At 36.1% G+C, this 16,049-nt stretch overlaps 2 protein-coding genes across 3 annotated transcripts in view; one reads left to right on the top strand and one right to left on the bottom strand.

Moving 5' to 3' along the window:
• LOC135691712 (DNA ligase 1-like) overlaps window positions 1-4,103 on the bottom strand; it is a 34,891-nt gene extending 30,788 nt beyond the window's left edge. Inside the window, exons 1-3 of one of the 2 annotated variants that reach the window (XM_089112073.1) lie at window positions 3,972-4,045; window positions 1,336-1,410; window positions 273-539 (exon numbers count right to left, since the gene is read on the bottom strand). In XM_089112073.1, the coding sequence (XP_088968199.1) occupies window positions 273-472 (200 nt within the window). In that variant the 5' untranslated portion in view covers window positions 473-539; window positions 1,336-1,410; window positions 3,972-4,045. Of the gene's footprint in view, window positions 1-272; window positions 540-1,335; window positions 1,411-3,971 lie in introns of both variants that reach the window. The other variant, XM_065209665.2, reaches the window with a different exon arrangement.
• Window positions 4,104-12,239: 8,136 nt separating this feature from the next.
• On the top strand, window positions 12,240-15,704 carry LOC135691639 (ras-related C3 botulinum toxin substrate 1). Its single transcript, XM_065209567.2, has 6 exons — window positions 12,240-12,458; window positions 13,008-13,079; window positions 13,626-13,696; window positions 14,166-14,212; window positions 14,518-14,580; window positions 14,877-15,704. Exons 1-6 carry the CDS (start codon window positions 12,424-12,426, stop codon window positions 15,165-15,167), a joined length of 579 nt encoding a protein of 192 aa, XP_065065639.1. The 5' UTR covers window positions 12,240-12,423; the 3' UTR covers window positions 15,168-15,704.
• The last annotated feature ends 345 nt before the right edge of the window (window positions 15,705-16,049 follow it).

Below are 16,049 nucleotides of genomic sequence, written 5' to 3'. Positions count from 1 at the left end.
GATTTTGAAAAAATACATTACATAAAATGAAATACCAAGGGAAAGTTTGCAAGGTCTTGAAAATATTTCATTTTAATTCCAACTTTCTATACATTCTTGAAATTTGGGCCAGTAAAAGTCCAATGTGAACAAAGCATTCTCTGGTGTATATTTTTTATTTCTAAGAATTATACATGATCGATTATAAAATAAACAATGACAAGGAATGTGAAAATGTATACACTAGTGAACCATTCTTGTTGAAAATGCAGGAAGCCTCAAGAAACATTCACCTTTGGCTAAACAAAGCTGTATAGTTTAGGGATATGCTGTTTGGTCCCCTAAATTTATTGTTAAATCCACTACACACTGGTATGTGATGCCAATGATAGAGTGCCAATCTACTCTTCTGACAAGCTTTTAATGCCTGTTGTACAGAATCTAAAATTCCAAACTTAAGCACTACTCTTCTTAGAAGATATAGATGTGGCATCTCCAAAGACAGTCTGGCTCATTCAAATGTCACATACAAAATCTTGGTAGAATTATGACAAACGTACCTAGAGCAAAAAGAGCTGAAATTAGAGTTCATTAGCAAAGGATTGTGAACTTAAATACACCAAAACGAGAGAAAATGTTGCATCATACTCAAAGTCAGGAAACTAATGCTGTTCTGTAGCAAATTTTATACTCACAATTTTATACAAAAAGCTATTAACCAGGTGAAAGATATAATTGTGGAATTAGATACCTTGAGTAACAAAGCCTCAAAATTGCGTTTAATATCTATGTATATATAAATATATATCAATAAAAATTTCTGGGGGCCAAATAAACATCAAGTTTGTGCTTTTAAGTCAAAAAAAGGAGATGGTAATTATATATGAAAATCAACTTGCTGTATTTTTGCTGAAACTGGACAGAATTTACAACTGTTAAGCCATAGGTTTTCAAATCGACAGACTTTTTACATCTGTATTTCAAAAACTCAGCTTGCAGGTCAAATTGATAATGAAAATATAATGACTTGATAATTGTCTTTTCACAATTATGTTATTAGACCACAGTAAAATGAGTAAAAGGCTGTGTGAACATATTTCTTTGTACCTTAAGTTTTATTTGTTTTTCTTTTAAAGTTCACAGGGAAGTATTCTGACCATGTGGGCAGAATTCTGACATTGTCAAAATTTGACCATCAAAGGCCTTGACCAAGGGCCAATCAAAAGGAATAAACTATACAAAGACAATATTTAGACAGGTTTCCTGCGTTTTCACAAAACTGGCTCTGATTTAGAATAAGGTGAAAGCAACTTTTTCTGGCAAGAGTCTTAAAAATAATTCCTTGCATTTAAATACCTTGTGGATCCATTTTGGGATGGTTTGTTGTCCTCCTTGTCTTTGGGTTTAGATTTCACAGCTGTGAAGAATGATCTGTAGAAAGCAAAAAAACATATTAATGCTTGACTTCAATGCATAATGACAGTAATTTATGTTTCATAAAGTTTTCAAACATTTTATAAATAAGATTCATTATTATTTTTTTTATAAAGGTATAAAAGCAAGCCAATCTGGCCAACAAGCAGCAGTGGGGGCTTATTCGAGGGGGGGGGGTATATTGACAATTTATAGATCAAGGGTGGGGGCTTATTTGAGGGGGGTGCTTTTTCGAGGGGGGACCAATTCAAGGATTTACGGTAAATATCAGCTGCACTGGCACCGGAGCATTCTGCCATATCTAGTTGTAAAACCTTCAGTGTCACAATATGTCACTAGCACAGCAAGCTGTTTTATGCAAATGCCAAAACCTGTCTTGTCACATTGGCAGCCTTTTGCTTCCCAAGACATATGCTCTTCATGAATGCCCTTTAGTGCTCTATAATACCGACAGCAAAGAGTGCTCTACCGACAGCAACAAAGTGCTTTGCCAACAACAAAGCCAGGGCATGTTCAAACAGGTCACTAAAGACAGATAAAATCTAAGTTTGATTCTTTGCTTATTTTCTTCTTGCTTTGTTGCCCTAGCATGACGTTGTACGCCTGTTTTCAAACAGGTAACTTCAAACCCACAAGAAATACAATATAGGATAATTTTGCATCTTTTGCAACACACTTTGATCCATGAACAAGCAATTGAGCTTTCTTCTTTCCCTGCTAAGGATTGACCAGACCAGTTGCAAACAAAAAAATTTTGGGTTCTATGCCCCCAGTCCCTATTTCGTCCATGTGACATTGAGGATTAATTCTGGCTCCACACTTGGCCATGGGATCACACAGCAGTTTTAACACTTTCCCCACTTTTTCACAAAACTCACTCACATTCAAAATTGCGATCGCAGGTCTGCTACCATAAAATTTGTGAATGAGCTAAGAAAGTAAACAAAACTAAAGAGAATATGTCGTATCTAAGGAAAAAGTTGAGAAACAGTTTGAACGATCAAGTGTGGATTTTTGGTGCTGTGGATAAGTGCAAGCGGTATAAAGCTTAGGCCGGGAGATGACTAATCATTTAAAGACAGCCAACATAAATTTGGTACTCGATGCCTCTATCTAATCAGTGGGGTGGTGGCAGGGGGGCCAGGGGGGCCATGGCCCCCCCCTGAATAGGGGCGCAAATGGAGATAAGGGGGCGCCAAAATTGTTTGCTTGTAATATTTGGCTAGGAACATCAAAAGTGATCGTACACGGGTAGAACACTTCGCTATAACTTGCTGTGAACAATCTAAAATAACGTGGGATTCTACAATCGAAGCACGTTGCGCTGCCATGACCCAATCAACAATTGTTTCATATATTTTCGTGTTAACTATGTACGTGACTTCATGTTTAGCACGCCAACTAACGAAGATTTTGCGTATTCCAAAAATGTTTTCTATTAGTTTGTACTCGGAACGTCAAAAAGCCTGAGTGTACGTTAAAGATCTTTGGACCCAAGTACATGGAATGCACCCTGGCAATCAATATAGCAGCTACATGTTATTAACATCGATGTGACAATCACCCTTTCTTTCTTTATCCAACGCATGAATCCTCCCCTCCCAAATTTTTTCTAAAAATAAAAAATTCAATGTTTTTCTGAGCATCGTCGAACTGTCTATTCTGAGCGGTGTAGTAATTTGCTAAATTTTAGTCTGGGAGATGCATTTTTAGCCATTCTAGAAGGCTTGATTTCAAAAATTTTCTTCCGCGTCGGACCCAACCATGGTGGGTCCTCCTTTATCACTAAACTTGATCCTTAGCCCAACCCCAGATTTAATTTTGTGCCCGCCGCCTCTGTCCGATTTAATAGTGCGATTCAATGCTTCAAACTTTCAAGTTGTTGAAAACTACTATTTAATAACTACTAAAGAATAACAAACTTGAACCATGTTTGTATATCATACATCATATATGCGATGAAACAAGGCTGATAAAATCGACCATAAGCAGTGTCGAAATGGACAAAGGTTACCTTTAGTTAAAAAAACTAAGGAGCCCGAAACAATAATTTGCTCTACGTAATTTTACTCTGAAGCTGGTATTCTGGATATAATAAACAAGTAGCCTGTATGAAACATCAGTGTAATTGGATAAAATGTCTTTTAATTAGTATTTTATGTTTTGCCTACCGTATTTCCTTGAAAATAGGCCGACTCTCGAAAATAAGCCAATTCAAAATAGCTTGATATTTTACCGAACCACGAGAAGGTCAAATGTTAGGATTATATAACTTTTCCATTCATATTCGCATTTTTAGTCAAACCTTATTTATGAAATTTTGGATTCAAATTGCAAAAATCGGTTTCCCTTCTAGCAACACATGCTTTATATAACCACGATATTCTGTGACGATATATAGATAGGGCGCAAAAATCGACTTGGCCACCCCAGGGAAAACATAGCCACCCCGCCACTGTATCTAATAGCCGAATGATTTAGTGCAAAGTTAAAGAAATAAGTTTCAAAGATAAAGATATCATGACATCACGATTTTCAGATTAAATAGGTTAACTTACACAATGCTTCGTTGCGTTTTCTGCGACATCTCTCACACAGTCTTGTACATTTCCATCAATCGGCTTTCCCGCCAGATAGTTACTTCATGTCTGGATCACGATTTCTTAACACTCTCTCCCTGTGGCCTAAAAAAGACTTTTTGAGATCAGTGCTCCAGAGGAACCTTGTCAACAAATCCGTCGCCAGGGAAGCCATGAAAAGGGTGGACAACAGAGCAAGAAGCGATGAGAAAAACCGCTAAATTTCGCGAGGGAGGGATTACACCGCCCCGACAGCTCCCCTGATACAGGCGTTCTTTGCAATACAGTGAAATTTAACTTGGTTTGATGCTTAATGAATGCTGAAAAATTATAAAAATGCATATGACAAGCTAAACACCACAACAACTTCACATCTTCCAGGGCTTAAACATCAAAAGGGCATCAATTCAAAACTTGAATCAATTATACGTTACATTTCTTTGCTCTAAAAAGTTAAAGATGTTCAAAGGTTCATAATATCATAAAACACTGTATGTTTCTTATTGGGTTCCTACCTTATTATTCTCTTCAAAACCTTCAGTTGAAACAAAATACTTGCCAAGAATGTCACAGATTCTGCACCTAGTACAGGGCCTAAAATAAGCGTGGATCTGACACACTTTGTGGAGTTGTAAATTAAAATTGTGCATCTGTAATTGTAGAAAGTGTGGAATTGTAAATAATGCGTGTTCTTAAAAGTGCAACATAAAATAACAATCGAAACGCCTAAGAAAGAAATGGGAACATTTTTTCAATTCGAAGTGGATGCCCGATCCCAGCCTTGTGTATTGCACTCATTTTTTAAAAGAAAATTGCGATTAGAAATAAGCAATGGACAATTAAAAAGAATTAAGAAACTTCAGAACTCGAAGCTTCAGTACATGCGGAGAAAAATCAATTGCGCTTTATGATAATGTTGTGTGCTATTTTAAAGTAAGATGGACTCTGTATACAGCTTTGATTTCAAGATATCATCTCAATTTAGTTTGCTTTTATGATTTGCTTCAAAAAAGACACGGAGCCTAAAGACCAAGACCGAAATTATGATCTCTTGCCCGTAATGTATTTTGGGGTTTATGTGATATCTTTCTGTAGATTTCAGAAAAATCTATAAAGCAATTCAACTAAGGTGTTTTAAATTGGAGAAGCATTGGAAAAATTCCTCTCAAGGCTACAGCAGCTGAACGATGATAAGCCTCTCGGTGGTAGCTTGGAGGAACATTCAATCGGGAATGTTGCATGACAGCAGGGACGCCTGCACAAGATTAGGGCAGGAGGGGCAGTGTTGGTGCTGAGGGCAAATCGTAGAATTTTTCTACTAACATGATCGAGTATTCCTATTTAAGGAAGGAGGGTGGAGTAACATAACAAAATGTTAACATGCATATGTGACGACCATACAGCTAAGTTTTTCTACCATCAGTGATAGCAAATACTGTTTTTTCCATCTTTAGTTTCTGTAGTACTTTTCAGGGAACAGGTCTCTTGTTTATCTACTATTATCTTTGCCGCTCTCCCTCTTTTTACCCACCTTGCTACAGGCAGCCTTTTCAACCTTTTTGTTTTTGTGCTGGTTTTATCATTTTTCTAATATTTTCTAATAGAAATTAACATAACGAGTGCGGTCAAAGTGATCATCAATAATCAATAATCAATAATAATCAATAATTCTGTAATATTTTCTTACATTTCAGGGCACTTCTTGCCCCCTCTGCCCCTGCCCCTCCAGCCCCTCCCCCCCGGTGTAGGCGCCCCTGCATGACAGGGACTATAGACCTCCCCAACTTTTTTGCAATAATGGGTTAGAAACTTTTTTGAAAATTTACGCTAACGAACGCATTAGTAGCAGTTCTGCTGGGAACACGTTTTTGTTCTTTTTGATGGTGCTTTATCTTGTGTGGTCAAAGATAAATTTGTATTTCATCTAACTCGGTTTTGTATTATTATGTTAATTAAAATCTTCTCTAAATCGTTATGTTTATGAATAAGGACAGATAGAAGCGAATATTTTCTGAAAGGAGTGTTTTCCGGTGTTTCAAAGGGCGTGGCCGTAAGAAAACTTAGGGGCAAGCCTTTTAGTCCCGTTCCAGCCACTCCATTATGGGCTGGTGCCAGTGTGACCTGATCTAGCGTAATATTGGCATAATATTGGCCAAAAATCGTCATTAAGCATAAAATCTAGCATAATTTGGAATCTAGCATAACTCTGGCATAATTCTGATATTATTTAAAAGAATCATTGTTTCCATTGATCCATTGTCTATCGTTACCAAATGGAAACATTTTACACCAGCATCTGTGGTTTCATTTAGGAGTAAATTGTGACTTTCCACCTTCAGGATTTTGTCAGTTATTTTGAATGGTTGGCAGCCACATATTTTGTGGTTGGCAGCCACATATTTTGTGGTTGGCAGCCAAATGCAGCCAGCTAAACGCAGTATACAAAAAAGCTAATTTTTCTAATTATTAGGAGTGATATCGTGATCAAAATTTGCTATGTAGGTTACAAAAGTTTTCATTTGCTTTTATCTAAAACCGTCTGTTATCTTTTACTTTGTTTCATCATTCATCATTTGCAATTTTGAAATTATTTTAAAAAGTTTTGAATATTATCTGTGCAAAAATTTTTGTTTCCTTTGCATTTTCGTTGTTTTTTGAAACATACGGCCAGTATTCAGCCAAACTGCCAAAATGGAGAAATTTGGCCATCAAACCATGAATCTAAATTGCCTTTTTGTTTATGAAGAATGAATACACTGGGTTATCAAAAAGACCAAATTGCAACTCTGGCCACTTTTGATATTCTGAGCATGCATTAGCCTCTTTCTCGAGCAGGGTTGCCTTGATTTGAAATATAGCATAATTTTTGCTTATATAGCACAATCTTATGACAAATTTGGCGTATTTCCAAAATTGAGATCTGGTGCTGGTGCGTGGCTTCTGCATTACAAACAAGATGGGGGTAAAGGTCATGCTTTCAAGCTGGGCGAAAAGAGAATGAGAAGAAACAAGCACAATTTGTACATCTGTGAGAGAAGAGTTTATTTGCCATCTGTAACGAGGTTTTCGTTTATAGTATCAAAACTTTTTGAAGAACAGATTTGATGGCAAAGGATTTGATGAGCTCAATGCAGTTAAGAACTTTCCATACCAAAAAGAGACTTTAGAAAGCTTCAACCAGCTTTTGTCCCGGACAAAATATTTCATTCAATCATCCATTAAATTTTGAGAAATAAACGACTAAGATCGCAGAGATCTGAGACTTGTTCTCAGAGGAATTCTACCAGACGAGACAATGGCTCGGATTCTCGCAGCAAACCCTAATCCTATCGATGTAGAGATGCTGATTCCCACCTACAACAAGATAGAGGCAGGTAGGGAAAGCAGCATAGCTCCAGAAAAACTTGACAAATAGATAAATATTGCAATGAGTATGCTTGATCTCGCAAGTTTCGACTTCCGAGAAAAGCTGCAAAGATATGGCTCCAAAAAAAAAAACAAAAAACCAAAGTCCAGCAAACAAGGCTGATTTAAGGGAGTTTTTGAAGGTGAAAGGAAATAAAGAATAACTTTTACAGAGATCCGAACAAACCATGTACAAAAGTTTCCTTTCGATAACTTTTTGCTCACATATTAAGACATAGCTATATGTAGCTAATTTCTTATTAACCCAATCCATATATTGTAAAGAATCAGCTTTTGCTACTTATACTTCATTTATTTGCTACTTATACTTCATTTAAAGAATTTATACCCCATTTGAATTTATACTTATACCCCAATTAGGACATGCTATTTGCACTATGATGGCAGTTTCTATATTTGCCACCCCCATGATGCCAATCCCAGCAAAGTACCACGCCCAATTTTTATAAAAAATGTGGATTCGTAAAAACTTCTTATCTTAGGCCCTGACCTAGGATAATAGAACTTTCTCGCTTGAAAAGATTTAGAATATAAAACCTGAGATAATAGTGAATTAGCTAATCAATTGTTGAATGAAAATGGCTAGCCGCACACCTGAAGTACGTTTTAGAAAACTGACGTCTTCCAGCAATCTGAAGGCATGGTCTGAAAAAAATTACCGGAACCCCGCTAGCGAGGCCTGCTGGGAATTGGGATCACCCTTGCCCTCCTCCAATCTTTCCTCCCTGGTAACGCTAGCACTCTGGAGGATCGACGGATTCCATTAATTTTTGTCACGTTAAACATTCGACTTATATTATAGATGCCAGGTTAAACTTACTTTACAAGAAAAAGAGATTCGAAGCGAAAAAATCGCAGTAGAATAAGCAGGCACCGCGCAGCCATTAGATTAGCAGGAGCTATAGCCCTCCACCCCCCCCCCCCATTTTTTTGCCTAATAGGCTAGAAATTTGTTTGAAGGTTTACTCTAACGCAACTTTGGATAGTTTACTCCTATGCAGTAGCAGTTTTCATTGACTGGGAACCATTTTTGTTCTTTTTCTAGGTGTTTCATCTTGTCTAATGATATGATGTATTTTCTAACTTGGTTAGCTTGGTATTTAATTACCCTCGAGCTAACTATTTCTATTTTTATGATTTTTGATATCTTCTCTGAACCAGACTCTTTAAAAAATTCAATAGAAATATACAAGCATTTTCTAAAAGGGGCGTTTCCCGGCGTTATAGAGGGCGTGACCTCAAAAAATTTCGGTCACACCCATTTTAGCCCCTCCAATTTTTGGGTTGGGCGCGGTCCCTGAGAATAAGGGAAGTTATATTTTGATGGTTTGATGTTGTTCATGAATCAGGGGGGCTGGGGGGGCTTTAGCCCTCCCACTTTTTGCAAAAAATGCCAAATATTTAGTACTCAACTACCAGTAAAGCCTCTTTTCATAAGGTTTTAGCCCCCCCCCCGCCCACTTTTTTTAGACCCCCCACTTTTCTCAACGCTCTGCCCGTGAATCACATCACAATTCCATTTTACTTTGAACCTGTTTGCTCGATCCGTTGAATATCGAGTGGACAAACCAACTTTGGTTCAAGTTCTTGATGACTAGCTACAATAAATCTGTTTGATCTGCTGCTGCTTTTCATCATTTGCCAACTACGAATAGACTGCTCTTCGGTATTTTTACCCTTACCCTGGGTTCTAGTGCCTTATGAATCCGGGGATAAAGTATTGTAGACGGGTGCAGCTGCTCTTTGGTCAAAAAATATTTCAGTGACTAGTTTTGAGCTATTTTTCTGAGACCAAATAATAAAGACTCTGGCACCCGGGGTAAGGAATCTCAACTTCATGTTAGCTCAAGTTCATAGTTTAGAAATAGGGACTTATATAAACAGGGCCACGTGAAGGAGATGCATCGAATATGGGCAGGGCCGCCGAGAGGAGGACAAGGAGGGGCAAAATGCCCTAGGGCCTCGAGATCTAGGGGGCCACTTAAAATAAGATCCATTTTAAGAACTGAAATTTAACGAAATGCGATAATGCAAAGAATTTTAACGAAAGAAACTTTCTGAAATGCGTTTACCTACGTGGCTGCAAAATTTTCTGCTCGCTTCGCTAGCATTACACCTAGATTCTTTCTCTCGTTCGAGTTGGTGTTAAGTGTGCACTGCAGTGCAGCAATAGATTTGTTCCACATTTTGTCTTGAAGAGACTATGGTGAGGGAAAAGAGATGCACCCCTTTCAAATATATCTTTTAACAATGATAAAAACTGGTAACTTTTAAATTTTTCACAGGTGCATTGTTTCCATCAAAATATGATTTTTGGCGATCTGTGGTTTGTGATTGGAGATGTCATACAAGAGAGCGGGCCCCTTATGATCATTTTCTCCTGGCATCTTTTTAAGAGCCACAACGCTCCTCATCTTTTTCACTTTTTTAGCCGAACACTAAGTTTTGTCCGAACCTTCAACGCTGATGATAAACTTTGTTCATATATCAGCTGAGCATCGCGAATGAAATGGGAGTCATGGAACTTGAGGTTAGGGGTCTGGAGCACAGGCTACCAATTTCATTCAGTCTTTGCTACTGACCTTTCCAGTAAGAAATCAAAAGCTAAATACAATCTCCAAATCTTTATAATGAAATGTATTTTTTTTCTTTTTCTAGATTTCCAAAGAAGTTTTTTTTATAAATATATTGTATGCTGGCATGTTATTGCCAGGGTCCTTGCTTTTTTAGGCTGATACTTCCATATTTTCTGTATGCTTTTATGCTATAGAAATAAGAATTGTAAAACATGGAGCCAATACCTTCTCTAAATGAAAAAACTTTCGTTAACTTTTTAGGCTGCATATAAGGCTTAAAACAATCAACAAAGCACTGTGGTCCCCTGAAATGAAAATTGTGGTTACACTACTGCTTGACAGGGGCGTCGTGGCTGGGGGGAGACAGGGAGCCGTGGCCCCCTTTGTTTTAAAAAATTTCATGGATTTTCGTAAAAATCAGTTCAGTTCTATTTCGGAAAATTCTAGAACTTAAGCTGTGGGTAAAACAGAGAAGTGAAACGAGCCTTCAGGCGACATAAATTACTGGGACTAAAATATTTTCAGCAGCATTATTTTGTAAAGTAAATACTAGATTTCAAAAGAAACAAAACGATTTCTCAGGATTTACCGATTTCTACCATAGAGCTGCTCGGATTTTGTCAGATAAAATCTGAATCTTCAAGGGCCAAATTTGGTTGTGGAAATTGATCAATATTGGTCATAAATTATAATAGTGCCAATTTTGTGCCTAAATTATAATAGTGCCAGATTTGAAAACTTTGTTCTACTTCAACTTCAACTTCAACATTTCATTATCAGTATATTTTAAATAATTACTAATGATACGATAGTTCTAACATAAACGATTAGAAGATTTAAAAAGCATATTTTATATGAAATTGTCAGCAAGGAAAAATGAAATACTGATACGTAGAAATAACTCAGAAGAGCTTTCGAGCTACGCGCCCTTTTGTGTTTCTGCAGGTTACATTGATATATTTAAAGAAACAGATTCAAGGAAAAACATATGTACGAAGTTGTGTCAATAATAAAAACAGTAAGAATAGATAAAAAAAGGAAACAACTTAAAAAAAGTAAAATTAAAAAAGGGAAACAAATAAAAAGAAAAGAAAAAAGAGAACGAAAAAAAAGGGGAATGCAATTCAAAAGTCGATCATAAGATGGTATTTGAAGGCCTGTTAAATTTTTTGAGATATATTTTTAGGTGCTTATTAAACGTTTGTTTATTTTTTTATTACGCAAATCAAGAGGAAGAGAATTCCAGAGTGTAACACCCTGATAAGAAATAAATTAATTCGTTTCAAGAATAAGATTTTATTATTGAAATTTGCTCCAAAGAATACAATTTCCGGCGAACTTGAAGCATAAAGATTATAGAAAATGTTTCCCTTCGGCGGCAACCATAACTTGATTCTACCCTTGTTCTGATCTACCGATCTGTAGGGTTGCGTGGTGTTGGGTTTTACAAACATGAGTTCTTTGTAGGCAGAAATGCTCAAAAATACATTAACGGCGGATAAAATCAAAACTCTAGTTTTTATGGCAATGGTACGACTAACGGCTAACAACAAGTTCGACAAATAACGACACGGCTTCAACAGGCACGACAAAACTAGCGACAGAGCTCCTAGCAATAAGGCAAAACTTTCGACAAGACTACTCCTAACTTATTAAACAACCCTTTATACACCCTAAGCAAACCTTAAAATAATAATTACGTAATACAAAAAACATATTTGCAGACGCTGATACAATCACAGCGCAATGGTGCAATTATCAGGTGATACTGTCCATAAAAGAACCCTGTGTCGTTACAGTATACCTACTGTGAACAAACAGAGACCAGAGAAATGTGCATTTCAAATTCCTTTCCAGTTAAGGCAGAAATCATTAATTTTTCTGTCCCCCTTGCAGAAATGTTTTAATTATATTAAAATAAGACAAAAAATCTTGTCGCAAAATTTTTCTTTTTGCCCCCCCGCCCCCCTTCTAGCTTTATTCATTCGCCACGACGGCCTTGCTGCTTGACGATGAGCTGACTATCTTTATTTACTTACTCTACATTTACCTGATCAAATTCACAAATTCTGCTGCATTCTGCTGTCACAACATTGTGAAATAACATGACAACCATGCTTTGTGGGCATTTTATAGTTTTAAATGGGATCTGGGCCGAATATTATGACTTTTATATGCGCCATGTTAGTCGATTATAGACCTTCGCTGGGGGTATATATATAATGCGGGTGGAGTCACCTTAAATTTATACAGTACAGAACGTCCCTTTTGCTATAAGTGCCCGTTGTCGAAGTTGGAAGTTGAACACGGCTGAGAGTAAGCCCAAGTCGGCGAACCTCCTTGACTAATATCACTTGGAATTGACGTCTGGTAAAAGATATATACACCGGGTTTAAAGAATTCGACTATAAACAAGTGAAATTTTCAAGATGCAGGCAATCAAATGTGTCGTTGTTGGTGATGGGTAAGTTAGGCCCAACACTTGACTTCCGTATGCTTTAGGCTCTCGCTCGGCATTTTTTGTAAGCTATTTCCTGAGTTATCAACTTGGAACGGCTGCTAATGTTTCATTTATTACAAATCTCTAACTTCTTAATACGTTTTTGCTGTAGGTTATGATAATCGTGACTTGAAATTGTTTTTCCCACGAAGGGTTGTCCATTGTAAGGTGGGACCCAACGTCCTTCTCTCATCTGATGTCCAAAATTCGCTTGTCAACATTCATCCATGGCAGAATTAGATCAAAATCCAAATCAAATTTAGAAGAATGTAATACAACGCAACATATTACTTTGTCGAGCCTTGGATATCAAAATGTATTTGAATTTTTAGCGTTGACAAAGACCACTTTAAGTGTTTGGCTAGGTTTGGCTTTATGATCAAATATGGATACTGTACACCATGAAATAATTAAGGTTAGTTTTTAGGGGAAGAGTTGTAAAAAATAACTCTAAATATTTTTACATTTGACTTTCCTTTTCCTATTTTAAATGTCAATTATATTCTTTTGTAGTGCTGTAGGTAAGACATGTCTTTTGATCAGTTACACCACAAATGCTTTCCCCGGCGAATATATTCCTACAGTGTGAGTATTAAGAACTTAATTTAGCTATTTTTAATCAAAATTTAAACCTGAACATCTTTTCTGTATTAGTTGATTTATTTGGACTTATTCAGTTTTGAAAAGTTTTGCCATGGCATGGGAACATTGCTTTATCTTCCCTAATATATTATGACAAGTTAAAAATGTGTTTTTAAATAAATATTGTATAACCAAATTGCCGAATATTTCTTCGGTATTGAGCATAGCACTGAAATTGAGGCTTCACTGTTAATAGGCAAAACGCGGCATAATAAAGCTAACCACAAGGAAACTAACTGTTAACTCTACTTTTCTGTAGTAATCAATGTTGTAGACAGACTTCTAATAACAGACCCAAAACTTAGAGAAATTTAGAAACATTGTGTTGTGTTCCAAACAGCAAGCCATAACTGCTTTCTTGGAGTTGTTTATAAAGCTATTTCAAGAAAATTTGCATTGGCTGCTCATCAGCCATTTGCATATTGTACATGAAATTTTTAGAACTTTTTCTAATCAGTTAAGACTAAATGTACATGATCTTTTTAACAGCTTTGATAACTACTCTGCCAATGTTATGGTAGATGGAAAACCTATCAACTTAGGTTTGTGGGATACAGCAGGTAAATATTTTTTTTATGTTTTCAGTTGAATTTCATTTTTATGTATATATATATATATATATATATATTATGCATTGTTTTGATTTTATTTCTAAGAAACATTCAAATTACAGCAAGATCTGATGCTTAAAATTTTTGTAGAAAAGCAAATGAGTTTTTTGCACAAATTTTGAAACAATTATTAATATGATATAATACATTATCACAGGTATATAGTCAAATTATTATGCTGCTTTGTGTGGTTTCCTTTTTCTGTTTTCTATTTTTCTATTATTATGTTTGAAATTATCTTTAATTTGCTATTTTTTATGTTTTGTAATTCAGGGAGAATATTTTATTTTGCTGTCATAATGGCATCTGTACACAATTGGCACAACTTGTTTTTTCAAGTGATTAAAAACTGAAACTGCATAGCCAATAGTTCTGCCGAAGATAAATATATATATAATTGTTTTTTTTTCAATTTCAGGACAAGAAGATTATGACAGACTAAGGCCATTGTCATATCCACAAACGGTACTACTCATAAATTATCTTTGTAGCTGTTCTTTTTTCATTGTAACTGGCTGCTTTTATTTTGTGTGGGTGGCTGGCATCCTCCCACAACAACATCCTACACAAGCTAAATGTAGATGGATTAAGCTAAATGTGCCTTGTCTGCAAAAAACACTGGAGAATACTTGTCTGTTAACAAAAGGAGGGCTCAATTTCCAATTGCCATTGAAATTCTATAATAATTCTTACAGTATTTGTAATTAATTTTACAATATTTTTTATGGTGATATTTATTTTGGCATTTAATGTTTCTCTTTATGCCACAGGATGTATTCTTGATCTGTTTTTCACTCACGAGTCCAGCTTCCTATGAAAATGTGCGAGCTAAGGTAAGTTGTGACAATGTTGCTTACCAATTTCTAATCGTATCAAGTTTGTCTCTTAAATCTATATGTTCAAACTAGCTTTTAAACCAAATTTACTGTCTTATTTCTCTCTTTGTTGATGACCAGTTATAAGAATTCAATGAGAAGAAACACTAGACCTTTGTTTGTCAGTAATGTGTATTTGTTTGCAGTATTCTGTATTTGGAGGTAGGGGGTACACAAGAATTGAAACCTTTTTAATTCACCTTATTCATGGACATATTTGAAGTATATACATTTTTTTGCTTTTTTCAACATAGTGGTTCCCAGAAGTAAGTCATCATTGTCCACAAACACCAATAATACTGGTTGGCACCAAACTGGATTTGAGAGAGGACAAGGAAACCATTGATAAACTGAAGGAAAAGAAGCTAGCTCCAGTTACTGGAGCCGTAGGTTTACAAATGGCAAAAGAAATTAATGCTGTGAAGTACTTAGAATGTTCTGCTTTGACACAGAAGGGATTGAAGCAAGTTTTCGATGAGGCCATTAGAGCTGTACTCTGCCCAAAGAAAGTTGTCAAGAAGAAATCAAAATGCAGCATTTTGTAAATGAAACTTGTGTAATGAATGGACTTCTCATGGCAACCCATAAGTATGCAGTTGATGCATAATCAGTCAGGAGCCCCATGATTGAATTTTACACCAGTCTTATTTTATGTTTGTAAAATACTGATTAATATGACATTTCCTTTCTAAGTAATCACCACCTAATTATATCTTCAGTTGAGTCAACTTATGTCATATCAACAATCTGACTTGAAATGCAGATTGGACAAACTGATATCAGTTTATTTGTTAGTCTTGCTTTTTATAAATATTCTGTGAAAAACATCCCTGGAAACACTGCAGAGGCCCAAAATGTTATGAAATGCCATCAGTAGTAATTCTTTGACTGTTAAGAATAATAGTTTTGAGGTATTTTTAAATACAAGCATTCAATTCTTAAACCCATGTTCCACTAGCCTGCTAATGCCAGCATTGTAAAAATCACTGTTTATTGGATTTTTCTTCTGATATATTAATAAATAGCTTTTCATGTATTAATGCAAAGCATAGATTTTCTGGTTTTTTAGTTGCAAAATCAAATCTTTGGTTGCTTTTTTTCTTGTTCCTCTTGTTCCTCTGGACATATGAAATTTTGTCTTTTGTTGGCATATGGTATTTGAAAACTGCACAATTTGACAGATTATTTGCATTGAAAAATAAGCAAGGAATTACTTGACCAAAAATGTGACAATCCTAGGAGCCTCAGTTCCTGAAGCATTTCTGACTCTTGCCAAATGCAACATGTAGAGTGCCCTCTAGCACTGTACCCTTGATTGGGAACTGATTTGGTTGGGAGAGTGAAATTAATCTAGTCACTGGATCCTTGGTTCAAGACGAGCACTGGATTTAATATTGTAGATAGTGTAGACAGGCCATTTTCACACC

This window comes from Rhopilema esculentum, chromosome 13, assembly GCF_057945365.1.
Source record: "Rhopilema esculentum isolate cy_ngs chromosome 13, ASM5794536v1, whole genome shotgun sequence".
NCBI classification, from domain to species: domain Eukaryota; kingdom Metazoa; phylum Cnidaria; class Scyphozoa; order Rhizostomeae; family Rhizostomatidae; genus Rhopilema; species Rhopilema esculentum.
Note: the sequence above shows the minus strand (reverse complement) of the source record. Positions and strands in the feature narration are given on the sequence as shown.